Raw genomic sequence first — 16,104 nt, forward strand, 5'->3', positions numbered from 1 at the left:
CTAGTAGCCCAAACAATCCCTGCTGATGTTTCCATCAGCAGCTGGTACTATGAGCACCTTGCTCCATCTCATCACTGGAGTGACAGCACACTGCAGCAGAGACTGCAGTGTGAAGTGGTCATTCTGAAACTCTTGTGGTTCCAGAAGAGCTCAGTTCAGAGCTCTTATGTAAGAATTGGAACCACGAGGGTTACAGAATGTATTAGAAAAAAGATGGTGCAGACTGGATGTTTTGAGAATTGAGGGAAAACTATTAAAAAAAAACATGGGTACAGGATTACTCCTGACTGCTTTTTATAGATTTCCAAAGTCAAAAAGCTTAACCACATGAACCCTATCCATATTCTGGGAGTGAATATCTGGCAAAAATAGCAAGGTACAAGCTTACAACGTGACGTGAAGGGGCGGATACAATAACTATATATTTGTACATTCTTGCTGTTGAGTGGAACCCTTGTAAGCCCATGTCCAAAACCGTTAATTTCTTCTTATCATTTAATAAGATTTAATAGTAAAAATAGCCCCTGAATTTAGGAAAGGTTCACTTATGGAATAATATAAGAGAAAACAAAATTTTCACTTTAGATGCACCTGTATATCTACAAATGCTACAATACCTGGTATCCGATGAGCATTCCAGGACTGCACAACTCTGCCAAGTCCAATTTGGCTGACTTGGCATGCGAGGTTGGAGACACAGAATCTGGTGACGTTATCCTCCACATTCAAGAGTTCTTGGTCCTGCAGGTGAACTAGGGCGAGTTTTAATGGATAGTTGACCCGATTATTCACCTCTGGCCAGAGTCGTTCCACACGAAGATTCTGTTTGAACAGCATACTGTAGGTGCTTGTTGCCCTGACCTGGATGAGTGGGTCCGTTATAATGTCCTCTGGGACCCTCACAGTCTCAGAGTCAGAACGCACCCACTCCAGGGGCACTCCAGTTCAGACACAGAAGCCATTCAGATAAGGCCAATCTGACCAGACCCCAAAACCATTATAGCGGATGTCAAGTTTCCAACTGGGTTTCCTCCTGACTCAAAGAAAGCGGGGCTCTGATAGGTAGGATCGAGCCTGCTCCCTAACATCCTACACTATAACCCACAAGTATAACCCACTAACATTGGTTTGCCAAACTAAGTGCTTCACAACAATACCATATTTGCACGGCAAGTGATACTTTGTTAAACTGTGTGATCAAACTGAGATAACTGACGAATAGCCCTATATTCAATGATCATTGCTTCTGTTGCTAGAAGACTTAAGGAATAGTTCACCCAAATTGATATTTTCTATCAATTACACACCCCATGAAGCATTGAATTCATGGAGTTTTTACTGATGCATTCCTGAGCCAATAATTTGATGACCAGGTGTTTTTCCGGTACTTTGAGTCTCTTACCCGACCTACCTACCTAAATTATTGGCTTAGGAATGCGACAAAGTAAAAAAAATCAATGCTTCATGGGGTGTGTAATTGATAGAAAATAAGTAATTTATTGGGTGAATTACTCCTTTAAGAGATGGTGCTGTATAGGCTATTATGCCAACATGCTGTTTCAAAGTTAAATGGTGTTATATTGAAAATGGTGCTCTAAGCCAGTGGTTCTCAACCTTTTTAGGCTGTGACCACCCCACCCTGATAAGCACTTGGAATTGTAGGAGTTGAGGTATTACATTTAGTTTGACTCGGTTCCAGATGTATTGTGAAAATAGCTGATCTACATGCTCAACGCCTCACGTTGCGAGGCGTTATGAGCTTGTAGATCAGCTATTTAACATTTTTGCCTCTTAATGAAAGTTTTGTAAAGTGGTTTACTTTTGATGCAGTAATTGTCTTAATTTCTAAATGTGCAGATACCCTGTAATACACTTAATACAGTATTGTTCACTATTGAGTGAGAACAATGTTGCACATTAAGCAAATCATTGTGGGTCCTGACCCACAGGTTGAAAACCACTGCTCTATGCCAACATGGAAGCTGAAAATGGTGCTGTACTATGCAAACAGGCTATTAGAAACATAGTTTTGCAATGATTGACTCATTTGTCATTAAACAAGTTCAACATACATAAGTTAACATGCTACACCACAAATGATTGCAATAGCAAGCGGCATGTCCATATTTCAAATTGCTTTTAATGCAATAGATTTACAAGCTCAGTCATGTGATGTGGGCTAGAACTACTGCTTGTGACCTTGGAACACAGGTCGTGTTTCTAGTGTACAAGGTTTTCACCTGACAAATTTAGAGGTTTGTTAAGTACTGAAAGTAATTCCCTAAGTAGACAAATCATAGCAGTCCACCAAAAGTGCAACTTCATTAATGTAGATGAACAAATACACCAATATACATTTGTGAAAGATAATTTTATTATCTTGCATGCCTCTCTGTGAGATTGATCAGACACAACAGTGCATCCTGAAATGTGCTATAGTCATTGTTAACCACAGTATCAAAAAGGAGGGAGATGTCTGGGAAGCGCTCCCCAAACAGTTGCTCTGTATGGGATCGGTCTTGCTCTGTGGAGAATGGGTCAGATCCAAATGTAGACCGCAAAGTCAGAGAGGACCCAAACTCGTTCGCATACATGTTTGCTGCCTCAGCAGCACTGGGCAGCAGGTCGACTGGGATTCTCACCCGACAACCACCTGCGGCAAGTTGGTTTGGGATCCCTCGTCCTAAAATGCCATGTGGATTAAGAAAAGCATATTTGGCATTGTTTACAATCATTATGTTGACAGACAGACAGTCAGACAGTCAGACAAGACACACAGACAGTACCTGGTATCCTATGGGCATTCCAGGACTGCACAACCCTGCCAAGTCCAATTTGGCTGACTTGGCATGTGAGGTTGGACACACAGAACCTGGTGAGGTTATCCTCCATATTCAGGAGTTCTTGGTCCTGCAGGTGAACTAGGGCGAGTTTGATGGGATAGTTCACCCGATTATTGACCTCTGGCCAGAGTCGTTCCACACGAAGATTCTGTTTAAACACAAGAAAGGTGTTAAAAGACTGAAAACACTGATGGGTCAACTTAGCATTTTTGGAAAATTAAATGTATACATTTCCACTGGTAATGCCATTAGCCAAACTATAAATGTGAGTTATATTTATATGTTATCAGTAGGACAAAATTCACCCTTGAAGAAGTTGTCTGCATATATGGTTGCCTGCTGGTATTGTATCTGTACTGAGACAGCATCTCTTGCATGTACAGGGTCAGGTAGAACTCTCTGCCATGGTCTACCTGTTGTGGAATAAATATACTAATACTTAGAGCAGGGTACAAGATGTGATGAGACATTCAATTCAATTCAATTCAATTCAATTCAATTCAATAGGGATCCCTAGAGAACAACCACCTTCCAGCATGCGCGATGATTGAGTCTCCAGAACAGTACATGTAGTTAGTTTTATACACTTTAGTCAAAGTAGGAGGAGTGAAGGCTGTCACATGGCCAGACAGCCAGCCTCCAGATTAGATCATAATTATTACAATGGGACCATCCGGTTTGAACGATTACTGTGATGATAAACAGAGTAAACAAGAGTAAATCAACATACAGATGTTCAGTTGGCTCAGAACAAAAGCCATTTATGTGCAAAGGTTTTGATTAAATTGACACAGGACGTCAGACCACGGTGTAAGCCACACCCAGCTATATCAGTTGTCAGGACAATCAACATACAAGAGAAATATGACACAAATGAAACAATTCCATTTTTCCCACTACATACCCTGACTTGGTCCCACATGCCATTGTTGGCCACTGCTGCTCTGTAACAAAATATGTTTTTATATTGTTATAGATATTTTAACACGCACACAGCAAAGACAACTGAAATACAGACTTTGTCGAATATTGCAGCACATTCTAATATAATATAATGTATAGTTTGTAGTGCTTATTTTCTAGATTTGATATTTAATGGACTTACTTGTAAACTTCCTCATAGATAACCAGATTTTTTTTCACTGGCATTGTGGCTTGGACCAACTATTTTGCTGCTGAAGCCATCAATAGCCAGGGCGTGCGTCACGCCAAACATCACCAGCTTCTCATTCTGGTCTAGGTGGATTTTGTGACCCATGTACTCAGCATGATAAGGGATGGGGTTCAGATTACGTGCTCCCTAAAACAGTAGATAAGTAAATCTTAGTACAGTAGGCCTAGGCCTATACGTTGAATTATATAAAACGTTCAGATTATACCATATACATAATAATAGTCTTAACAGAATATTCAAGTATACATTTAACATTTTAGAATGTTTAGACCACCAACTTTATGGACAATCCATTCATTCATTGCAGAGGTAATTTACCTGACGACGCAACTCATTGTATGGCTGGTGCACCTCTCTCAGAATTCTCCCTACACGTCTTTCTCCTGCCTGAACTCCCACCGACGACAAGTATCCAGTCATGAACTTTCGTCCATACGTGGGGCCTGTCTGTCAATGCACAATATTACTGTTATCAGACAATGCTTGTTTATTGCTTGTTAATTGTGGTTAAGCTTATAATGGAACACAGTCATGACTCCCATTCATGAAAATACAATGTTTTTTATTAATGTTGAAATATGTAAACGTACCTATAAACTATGAATAGGAACATAAGTGTTTGTTGATGTTGAAAAGTGAAAACTTACCTGTTGTATTGAGGAGATAACGGACGTTGCCAGTTCTGCATCTGTGACATGTCTTGTACGTTTCAGCTGGTGCTGCACACAGAACCTCCTGACAGACTTTTCAGAGCATCCCGGGATGCCCAACTGCTGCAGTGCACTGGACATCTCTGCATGCGTATGGCAGTTATTAAAAAGCTCTCTGACTGTATCTGCATACTCCTCAAGGCCGGCCATAGTTTCTCACAATAACAATGACGCAACTGACTGTGACGCTTCCTTCTTCCTTTTCAACTCTTTTCCAGGCACTTTCGGTTCCGGGTCACACCGTTAACAAAAAGAAAAATCCTAAACATTTATATTTTATCCGCGCAGTGTTTTGTTGCCCAGGTTTTATCCACAGTTATGTCGCACCCCCAATTAATAAAGCTCCCCCTCAGCACCACCAATAAAATAAAGATATTATTATTATTAACACCGCCTCGCGTGCGGTCCAAGCTGACAAGGTTGAGCGCTCCCTACCCCGTTTCAGCCAATCAAAAGCCGTGGTCAAAAAAATAAAACAAATAGATAAATAAATAAATAAATAAATAAATGGCAACCCTCAGGAGAGTCAGGACGTAATCCGATGTTTCCATTTTCTATTCAAAACAAAAAAACATAAATTGGAAAAATTAGTCGTTTTCCTTATTTTCATTTTTCCATTCTGAATGTATTGTTGGAACAATACAGCTAATTAGCTCCGGTAGTGTTTAAAAGGAGAAAATGATAAATAGACACAATGACAAATTGAAATTGAGAGCTCCAAAAGGGCTTTTTCCATTTTCTCAACCTTTGATTCAGAGCCACAAGTTAGAAATTGGTAAAATGAGCCGTTATCCATTTTTTGACTTGGTTTGAAAATACAAATATTGAAAAAACAAGCCATTTTTCCTTTTTCAATTTGGATTTTATTTTGAAAATCAACTGACCGAAAGGTACACGGATTCGTCTGGGCTGAGGACGTGTAGGCTTTGGCTACACCAGTTTGTTCCATTGTAGACATGCGGTGCAGCATTATTGTCTAACAATTTGACAGGCATCTGGACACATCAGGGGTCATCAACATGTCCGTACACGGACAAACGTGTCCGTGGCAAGATTTGTCCATGTTCACATTTTGTATTTTCGTTACAATGTGTACAAAATCTATCCTAAATATTCATCTTTTTTAGAATAATTATTTTGAATGACAAAAGACATAGTATACAACACATAATTTTTCATGGGAAAATGAATTGCAACAATGCAGTAAGTGAAGAAAGGGAACTTGGAAAGACACTTGCTGACAAACCACACGTCATTTGACTAGACATTTCCAGCAGACAGAGAATTGAAAAAAATAAACAAACTAAGGAACTGAAATTGCAACCATTGCCATATAAAAATATGTGCAATCAGTATGTTACTCATAAATGGTGTTTTTATTATTTTGATTTAGTTTGAGTGCTGACTTGCCCTTTGCTCCTTCAGGGTGCATAGGCCGTTGACAAATGTCCTCCATTTCACTCGGTTTTTAGCGTTTTTTTCTAGAACTCCCCAGTTGAGTCCACTCTCTGATATTTCTGCCTCGACACTTCTTCTCCAACTGTTCCTGGGGCGACCTCGTTTCCTTTTCCCCTGGGGGTTCCACTTCAGGGCTTGTCGGGTGATGTTTGTAGCAGGTTTTCTGAGGGTGTGGCCAATCCAACTCCACTTTCTCTTTCGGATTTGTAATTCGATGGGATCCTGACTTGTTCTTTTCCACATTGCTTACTTTGTCTCTCCACCAGATGTGATGTCCCGAGACAGGTGTTAATGAATGTTTGCAGCCTGTGTGTTGTGTTTTTTGTTGTTCTCCAAGTCTCAGATCCATACAGCATCACCTGTTTCACACTGGAGTTAAAGATACACATTTTGGTGTTGATGGAGATGTTCTTTGAGCTCCAGATCTTCCTGAGCATGTTAAACACCACTCTAGCATTCTTTATTCTGCTTCTTATGTCTGCATCTGTCCCTCCGGTGGTGTCCACAACACTGCCAAGGTAGGTAAAAGCTTACCTCCTCCAGGGCAGTGCCGTTCATAAGGATAGGGTTGGTGGTTTTGGCGTGTATCTTGATCACCTGTGTCTTTGTTATATTGGGAGTGAGACCGAGTTTTATTGCAGTTTGTGCGAGTCTGTCTGTCTTCTCTTGCATTTGTGTTTGTGTATGTGAAAGGAGAACTATGTCATCCGCAAAATCAAGATCATCCAGCTGCTCCCACATTGTCCACTGTGACCATTTCTTATACAGTACATATACATATTAGACTAGTGACTTATTCTCTTTGGAATTAGGGGTTGTTTCATTGTGGGGGTTGTTTCATCTATTTAGCCCCTGCCTTTTCATCTTATTATAGAATATAGACAGAGGTGGCCCCTCTGTTCTAACCTTCTTGAATTATGTGTAGACACTTTGGCACATTACGAGTCCATTAGTTTACATTTAGCGCTAGTCATTTGGGTTTCTGGTACAATGATTAATATTTTGTATGTCTGTGACGAAAATAAAATATTGATCAAAATGTCCATCACAAGCTGGCATGGCCCCTGGTATCCACTCCAAAATGTATATCTAACACACTAATAAATAATCCCTGTGAAAATATAACATTTTATAAGGCATACATGGACTTTTTTTTCTCCAAGTGACAATGACAAGCAATTGAAAACAAGCGATGGAAACAATCTAACATAGCCTATTTGTCTATCTGTTACAAGTTAGGTGCTTAATCATTCACCCATTCAAACAAGTGCTTTAACAGTCATTCAGATAAGTTTGCTGATCTGGCTCAGACCTAGGCTATACGAGCGCTTATGTGAACGCATTTTTGGGAATCGGGACCTAATCTTTTCATGGACAGTGAGGTCTCCAAACTTGTATACAGTATAGCTACGTCCTCTGGAGTTATGTGCAACCTGGGTTAAGGATAGAAACCCAACGCATTAAACCTGTGCCAAGCGCAAGTGATCTTCACGCTGTGGATGTGGGCCACATGGGCCTTCATCCATTAATGTTTATGCATTCATTCACCAATCATTCCATAAAAGTTCAGATTATGCCTGCCTTGCCAGGCTATCTCTCATAAACGTGGTGTCACAGCAGCCTGTGACTCACAGGGAATAATGACTGCTTTATTTTTGTGTAACGAGTGCACGCTGTTCGGTAATGGGTTAAATTAATATACAAACGTCATTCATGTAGGCTACTATTTGACAAAGATTGTACCGTCACGGAATACATGCTAATCCCACTAGCAAGGACTGCAGTTTCCGCAGTGTGTGTGTGTGTGTGTGTGTGTTTGTGTGTGTGTGTGTGTGTGTGTGTGTGTGTGTGTGTGTGTGTGTGTGTAGTCGGACACGGACATGACAGGCAGCGATGCGGGCAGGGGAAAGCTCTTTCTTGGCTTTCCATACTTGTTTGGTCGTATTCCGGTTCTTCATGTCATTGGGGCGTTTCGAGAATATTTAAAGGCGTGTTATTTAAATGACGGTCGGTTTCAGCCGTCATAAAGCGCCAAAGTCCTGACGTCACTGCCAGTAGAGGGCGCTTTTCCGCAGGTTCGAGGCTTTACTTTTTGTGTTGATATCCTCATTGGGGAATCTTAGATCGCTTCATATAAGAACTGTGTTCCAAAAATAAACACACCAGCCCGGCGATTTCACTCATACGGATATGAAGCATCAACTGAAGGTGTAAATGTACACATTTACCCAAAGAGTAACACAATATAAACACTAGAAACGAGTCAAACAACCCAAAGACTACATTTCCCATGAACGCGGCTGCTGTAGGGACAGTGATTTCAGACCCGGAAGTAGTAGTTCTTAAGACTTTTAAGGCAGAATTAATTCCATTTTCACCAGAAACAGGCTGTATCAAATATGAATGAATATCATAAACGATGCAGAGCCACCCGCCTGACAAAAATGCCAGGGTGGTGTGTTTATGTTTGGAACACAGTTCTTATATGACGTGATCTAAAATTCCCAAATGGGGATTTCAACACAAAAAATAAAGCCACGAACCCGTGAAACAGCGCCCTCTAGTGGCAGTGACGTCAGACTTCGGTGCTCTATTTAAATGAAGCCTCAGGCGATTTGTACGCTGGGATTGGCTTAGCCATGGTTCACATGACACTCGTCTGTCACAAGTGTCATGGAACCGAAAGTTCCTGGTTTTCGATTTTTTACGTTTACAACTCTCACATGTACATAAATGTTCAGATTTCAAATATAAAGTGCTTACCCACGAGCCACAGATGTTACAAGTTGATCCGACCCGCGATAAGTACCCGTATCTCCCGTATTGTTAAATAAAAAGCATTTTAATCCGATCGCCGGCCATTTTTTATTATTATTATTTCTTTTTTGGTAATGTATCAGAGTGCAATACACCTCCCAACCATTAGTGTCGCATAGTTGAAAGCATCTGAGAAAATTCGGAGAAAATGGCCGGCAATCGGATTAAAATGCTTTTTATTGAACAATACGAATACGGCTGTATACGATTTAAGCAATATTACACGAGAGGGTGTGCTTTACCGTCATTATTAGCACGCCTGTGATGCGGTCAGGAACGAGGCGCAGCCGAGTTCCGCCGCGATCACAGAAGTGCTAATAATGTAAGGTAAAGCACACCCTCGAGTGTAATATTGCGATTATACAACAGTTACCAACAAAACACATCCAAATGTATTCATATTGTGGGGCAATTCATAATAAAAAAAATTCGCTTATCCGTTTCCCTGTAAAGAGAAGAGTTTATTTGACTGAGACAAAATAGTCCCTGTGGCAGCGCAGCACTCTGTCTCTCTGACTCTCGTCTCATCAACACAGCTGATTCCAGTAGGCTATATGCTCCGTCGTACGATCGTGTTACGTGGCCAAAATAACTGATCTACAAGCTCACAACGCGTCAAGATGGCGATGCCTTGTGAACTTGTAGATCGGCTATTTTTGCCGTGCGATACCTTCGTACGATAAAGTATAACATACACTGGACTGTTAACGAAATGGGAGTAATTTTACTTTAACACAGGAGGATATTTATACAGTATGGATGTTACCATTGAAATAAAGCACACTTTTTTCCAGTTATTCCTTTTATTATAGGATTTTAGGCGATTTAGTGTGCTCTCTTCTAACCATTTGATCAACAGTAAGTCCACCAAATAAGTCAAAATTAACAACATAGTCCATCTTGCGTAGCTGTTTGTTCTCCGCCCGGTGGTGGCGGTGGGTACTGTCTGTTTGTTTTCCTACCGTGGGACAGTCACAGCGTGACTTCACAGCACAGCTGTGTCATATATGGTCTAATCAGGTGCGGACTGCAGTGTGGAGTGATTTATTTAATGTGATTAGGCCCGTGATATGATGCTGGTTTGAAGCACGGCTAGAAAGCTATTTCAACCAATCAGATTGCTTGGTCGGAACTACCTGTTGTATAATGCTTGATAAATCACACGTGGACGTGATTCCTGGGCCCGAATTTAAGCTGGTTTCTACATTGCATTGATAAATGAGGGCCTGTGTGTGTGTGTGTGTGTGTATGTGTGTGAGTGTGTATGTGTATGTGTGTGTGTGTGTGTGTGTGTGTAGGTGTGTGTGTGCGTGTGCGTGTGTGGGCGTGTGCGCGTGTGTGTGTGTGTGTGTGAAAAAAAACGTTTGTTTTATCTAAATTGTTGTTTTTGGCAAAACAAAATCCGCCACCTGAGAGATGTATCAAAAGAATAAATAGGATGTGTGTACAGCTAATATGGGGTGTGATGGCTATCTCAGCAGCCACACATAGAGACTATAATGTGTGGTAACTCTTCCTTTTGGTTTATATATTTAGCAGACAATTGGACTCGAGTCATAGTGACTCGACTCGAGTCTGACTCGAGTCGCATATTTGACGACTTGCGACTCGACTCGGACTTTGAAGGTAAAGACTTGCCACTCGACTCGGACTTGGAAGGTAAAAGACCAACGAGACTTGAGACTCGACTTGGACTTGCTAGCCAATGACTCCCGACTCGACTCGACTTGAGACAAGATGACTCTAATGACTCGTTTAGTTTTTTCCCCTATGAATGATCTGTGTGTGAAATGCGCTCTTTCTTTATACAAACCCATGCTCGCTCACTCTACCGCAAATGCCTCTCTCTCTTTGTACAACCCCATGCTCACTCTACCGCAAATGTGCTCTCTCTCTTCATATAAACCGATGCTCACTCTACCGCATATGCGCTATGTCTCTCTATACAACCCCATGCTCACTCTACCGCAAATGTGCTCTCTCTCTTCATATAAACCGATGCTCACTCTACCGCAAATGCGCTATCTCTCTTCATACAAACCCATGGTCACTCTACCACAAACGCCACCACCACTCCCAGCGGGGTCATTTTGATTCTATGACGGCTGCCGTCTAGTTATCATCAGTGCCAGTGTTGTGAGGAAAAACAACTAACAAGCAACCAGGTCTAGGAAAACCAGCCCAAAAGAAGCGAGTCAAGCGACTATGGGCCACATGAGCACTCTAACATATACATCAGCTATTTGAAAATAGCAGATCTACAAGCTCACAACGCCTCCCATGCAACTAGTCGTTAGTGTTTTGTTTATGACCCCAGCCACCCCAACAACAACAGTAGCACCAGCCAGCGAGATATACGTACTTGTAAACATGAAAGTCACTCACCAGAGAGAGAGAGAGAGAGAGAGAGAGAGAGAGAGAGAGAGAGAGAGAGAGAGAGAGGTGTGATTATTAGTAGGGGGTACTAAGTGAAAAATCGTTACGTGGCGGATAAAAGCATGAAATTTGATACAGATGTCCCTTGGGTCATCCTAAAACATCCTAGAAGGGGTGCCCAAAAAAATCTTAAACAGGAAGTGAGTTATGGACAAAATCCAAAATGGCCACCTAAACTGTTGACCGTTGACTCAAAAGACACCAAAATAATCTCCAAAAAGCATAAAATGTGGCACACATGTCCCTTGGGTCATCCTATGACATCCTAGAAGGGGTGCCCAAAAAATTCTGAAACAGGAAGTGAGTTATTGACCAAATTGAAAATGGCCGCCTAGTGTTGTCGATTGACTCAAAAGACAACTAAAGAATCTCCAAAAAGTATAAAATGTGTCACACATGTCCCTTGGGTCATCCTAAGACATCCTAGAAGGGGTGCCCAAAAAAGTCTTCAACAGGAAGTGAGTTATTGACTAAATTGAAAATGGCCGCCTACAGTGCTGGCGATTGACTCAAAAAGCCTATAGAATCTCCAAAAAGCATAACATTTGGCACATATGTCCCTTGGGTCATCCTAACACATCCTAGAAGGGGTGCCCAAAATAATCTGAAACAGGAAGTGACAGGAAGTGACAGTCACTTAGTGGTAGCAGGGACAACATCTTAACTGTTGTGTGACATACAGGTAGCAGGGACAACATGTTAACTGTTGTGTGACATGCAGGTAGCAGGGACAACATCTTAACTGTTGTGTGACATACAGGTAGCAGGGACAACATCTTAACTGTTGTGTGACATACAGGTAGCAGGGACAACATCTTAACTGTTGTGTGACATGCAGGTAGCAGGGACAACATCTTAACTGTTGTGTGACATACAGGTAGCAGGGACAACATGTTAACTGTTGTGTGACATGCAGGTAGCAGGGACAACATCTTAACTGTTGTGTGACATGCAGGTAACAGGGACAACATCTTAACTGTTGTGTGACATACAGGTAACAGGGACAACATCTTAACTGTTGTGTGACATGCAGGTAACAGGGACAACATCTTAACTGTTGTGTGACATGCAGGTAGCAGGGACAACATGTTAACTGTTGTGTGACATGAAGGTAGCAGGGACAACATGTTAACTGTGTGACATGCAGGTAGCAGGGACAACATGTTAAAGGGATATTTCACTTTCAAAAAAACTTTGGGTCATTTTATCGTCTACTCAGGCTTTTGTGAGCCCCCCAGACCGTTTTTAAGGGGGGGGGGGGGTGCTGGTGTGTGTGTCTTTGATCTTCTGCTTTCCCGCACAAGGTTGCAACTTTGTTTAATTTCAAGCACGAGAACCTGTCTGCTCCCACACTCCAAGCACGAGAACCTGTCTGCTCCCACACTCTCCTACATTTTTGGGGCATTAAAACGCTATGGAGTTGTGCCCCAATAGAGGGCTTGATCTCTGGTCATATGAAAATTTGTACAATATATTATGTATTGGTAATCATTCATAGGGTCTTTTAAAAGTTTTAGAAAACAATTAAGTATATTTGGCATTGACAATATATCACTTAGAAAAGGATTAATGTGGAAGGTCATCTTATTCAGAGTGGTTTTTAAGACAATTTTGGGCATTTAGAGTTGTTTAAAAGATATTTAAGACATTTTTCATGGGTTATTTTTGCCAAATCCTTTAATATCAGTCTATTTACTATAAATGTAAAAGTTATATTTAGCACAATCAGCCAAAATGTCAGAATTATATCAACTTTTAGGAATCATGGGTCATTTCTGGCAGCCATTTTTGATTTTTCCTTTAAAAAACCCTTTAATGGGTCCAAATTTTTGGGCACCCCTTCTGAGATGATGAGATACATCCTAAAGAGTGCGTGTACCAAATTTGGTGCTTTTATCCGCCGCGTAACGATTTGGCCATTTTTTGTGCTTAGTACCCCCTACTATATGGATTGAGAGGGAATGACAGCAGGTGAGGTGGGTAGATCCATGGGAATAGGCCAGGTGGATTGTTGCTGTTGCTCACTTTCTACAAGAACATAATTATGTCAGAAAATTGACAAACAAATATTGTTAAGCATTTCATGTTTAACAATTGCACATGTATTTACTGATACAGTCATGTTGTGTGCAATGCAACTTTAATGAAGCCTTTATCAAGTGAGGCTTGAACTGGCAACCTTGGTGTTGTGAGGCATTCGTTTAAGGGAGAAGGCATTGGACCAACAGACAGAAACTGTGAAAAAAGAGATCACACAGATGATACAGTTTCACGCAAATAGCTGGAAAATCCTGGGTTTAAGTGTTTTTCAAACTGCTTCAAATTGTGGACAATCTAAGGGCGGAGCTTACTGGTCAACGTGATAGATGTGTTCCTCATGAGTCAAGGCACATGTGTAAGCAGGTTTAATGGCTGTCGGCCAAACGAGGCATGACTTTTGCCTGTTTAAGGTTTGCATTTTCAAAAAATCGCTATAGCGCTAAAAATGGAGATTTTACAACTAAACATAGCACTTTGAATATAAATTGGGGCACCCAATCAAACAAAATAATTTACAAATTAATAAGTGAGGCCTTATATTGAGGATTGGTGAATTTCAAAGATTGCTCACTGGAGCAAAGTAAACGCCTAGTAAAGTGTTTTAACAGCGGCCTTGTTACAGGGACCATACAGGATGTTATGTGGCTAACAGTACATAGGAGACTCCCTGTAAGAGCAGTAGTCAAGTGGCGTTGTTTTGTGAGAACCACAGAATGCCCTATGCCAGGTTGTACACACACAGAGACCAAAGACCATTTACTAATAGACTGCAACAGGTCTAAACAGATATGACATGGGGGTCAAGGTACCATGTCATAGAGATATTTTGTATGCCAATTTTACCTGTGTAAAATAAAATTATGATTTATTTTGGTTGTGTATTTGTGTCACTGTTTTTAAAATATGGAAGACCCGGTCCAAAATGGCAATGGACCATAAACACAGTTATAAATGCAGACACTGTTTTTAGGCAGGTGAAAACAGACTTAAAAAGGAGGAGAGCTGTAGATCTAAAAAAAACGCACCCAAAATTGAATTGGCCCGCGATCGCACTGGGCACTTGATGGGGTCTGTGAAATACGGTGTGTTTCGTGGACCTTATCGGGCGACCAGTGTGATACCACGTAAAGCCTGTGTGGAGATGTGATTTCCATGTAATGTTTTGAAGGATCGATGAAATGTATGTTTTTTGATATAGCCATGTAATGTTTATGAAATGAGATTGAGATTACCTTGTTATTACCTTGCCATGCACTTAAATAATATGTATTGCCAAGCCTTAACTTATGACTTATGTATTTAAAAATGTATTTATTTGTAAGATGTGGAAATTCAATAAAATACTTTAAAAACGTAGTCTCCTGTTGTCCTGTCCTCTCTTCTCCTCTCACTGAATCAAATTCACGAATAATGATGAGGTGATAAAATGAGCATATTATCTTCTATCATCGTGTTATTAACAACTTGGCCCATTCAAGTTATATGACAATAAATCTACAATATACAACGTTACAGTGACACGCAGATCATTTTATTCCCCCAGTCAGTATTCAGAGGCATAATGTCTTATAACGTGCCATGGCCTTTTTTATTTCTCTGTGTCACTTGGACGTTTTCTCATATTGGAGTCACACTTGCAAAACTCTGATGAATGGACGTCTGTTGGATTGTTATGCTGCTACGTTTTTCTGTGGTGGCTTACGCTTGACTTGTTGAACTCTTCGCATAAGCCCTACCTCAGCCACTGCCCGGTCATTTAAAGCAACAGGCTCCGACTGACCGTCCAAATGTATTGATAACGTGAATGCATTGGCACACAATACCAATTACCGCAGTTCAAGCCATCTTTGTCGATAGGTAGGTGATATCGCAATGAAGGTACATTTCCAATATAATGTGCAGCCTTAATTTTTTGTGTCTCCTCTTTTAATAGAAACCCCATGTTTGACACTTGCATCTACTTTGTAAATACGTCTTTAGTGAGTTTAGTGTAAATACGTCTTTAGTGAGTTTGTTTTTGGCTAATGCTCCCCCCAGAACATGGATGCTGGGGTTCAAGTGGTTAAATTTAATGATAGAACTAATGGACGTATATGTATAAAAAAAGATACAGCTCTTAATATGGCAAGGCACAAAGTCAGTGCAAAGTCAATAGCCTTTGAAAAGTATTTGGACTACATTGTTTACAGTGGACACCCAAATATTTATCTTTCGAGAAAAGATCATCTATGGCAGAATTGAGCCTATTACAGTAAGTAATTTATGAGTCAGTGAGCTGAGATGCCTGTTTTGCTAAATTATATAAATACTTCATGACAACTACTGCCTACTCCCCTCCTACCAAACCAATCATTATGCTCAGGCTGTGACCGCAAGCCACAACCCACCCACTGCCCCACCCCACCCTGTCACCTGAGCACAAACCAATTGTTCATCGAGATCTAATCTACACACTATCATCCAGGCCTCAAACGACAGGAATAGAACACCCTTCTCTAGAACAAAGGAGCCTTTAGTCTCTCAAGATCAGACAACCAAGCCTGTTGAATATCCAACCCCATTTTGTTTGACTTTAGGTGAACAGATGGATGGGTGTACACTAGTGTTGTCATAAATATTGACAGTG

General features: G+C 40.9%; 1 protein-coding gene across 1 annotated transcript; it reads right to left on the bottom strand.

The window, feature by feature from the left end:
• LOC308078266 (uncharacterized protein) lies at positions 1-4,808 on the bottom strand (the record flags this gene model as incomplete). Its single annotated transcript, XM_080419387.1, is given in 10 exon segments — positions 1-131; positions 618-938; positions 2,615-2,683; positions 2,787-2,991; positions 3,149-3,256; positions 3,748-3,787; positions 3,949-3,995; positions 3,997-4,143; positions 4,336-4,464; positions 4,665-4,808. Coding segments are annotated over 10 exon segments (1,341 nt in total).
• Between the last annotated feature and the right edge of the window lie 11,296 nt (positions 4,809-16,104).

Source organism: Gymnoscopelus braueri (assembly GCF_963280865.1).
Source record: "Gymnoscopelus braueri genome assembly, chromosome: 22".
In the NCBI taxonomy this organism is placed as follows: domain Eukaryota; kingdom Metazoa; phylum Chordata; class Actinopteri; order Myctophiformes; family Myctophidae; genus Gymnoscopelus; species Gymnoscopelus braueri.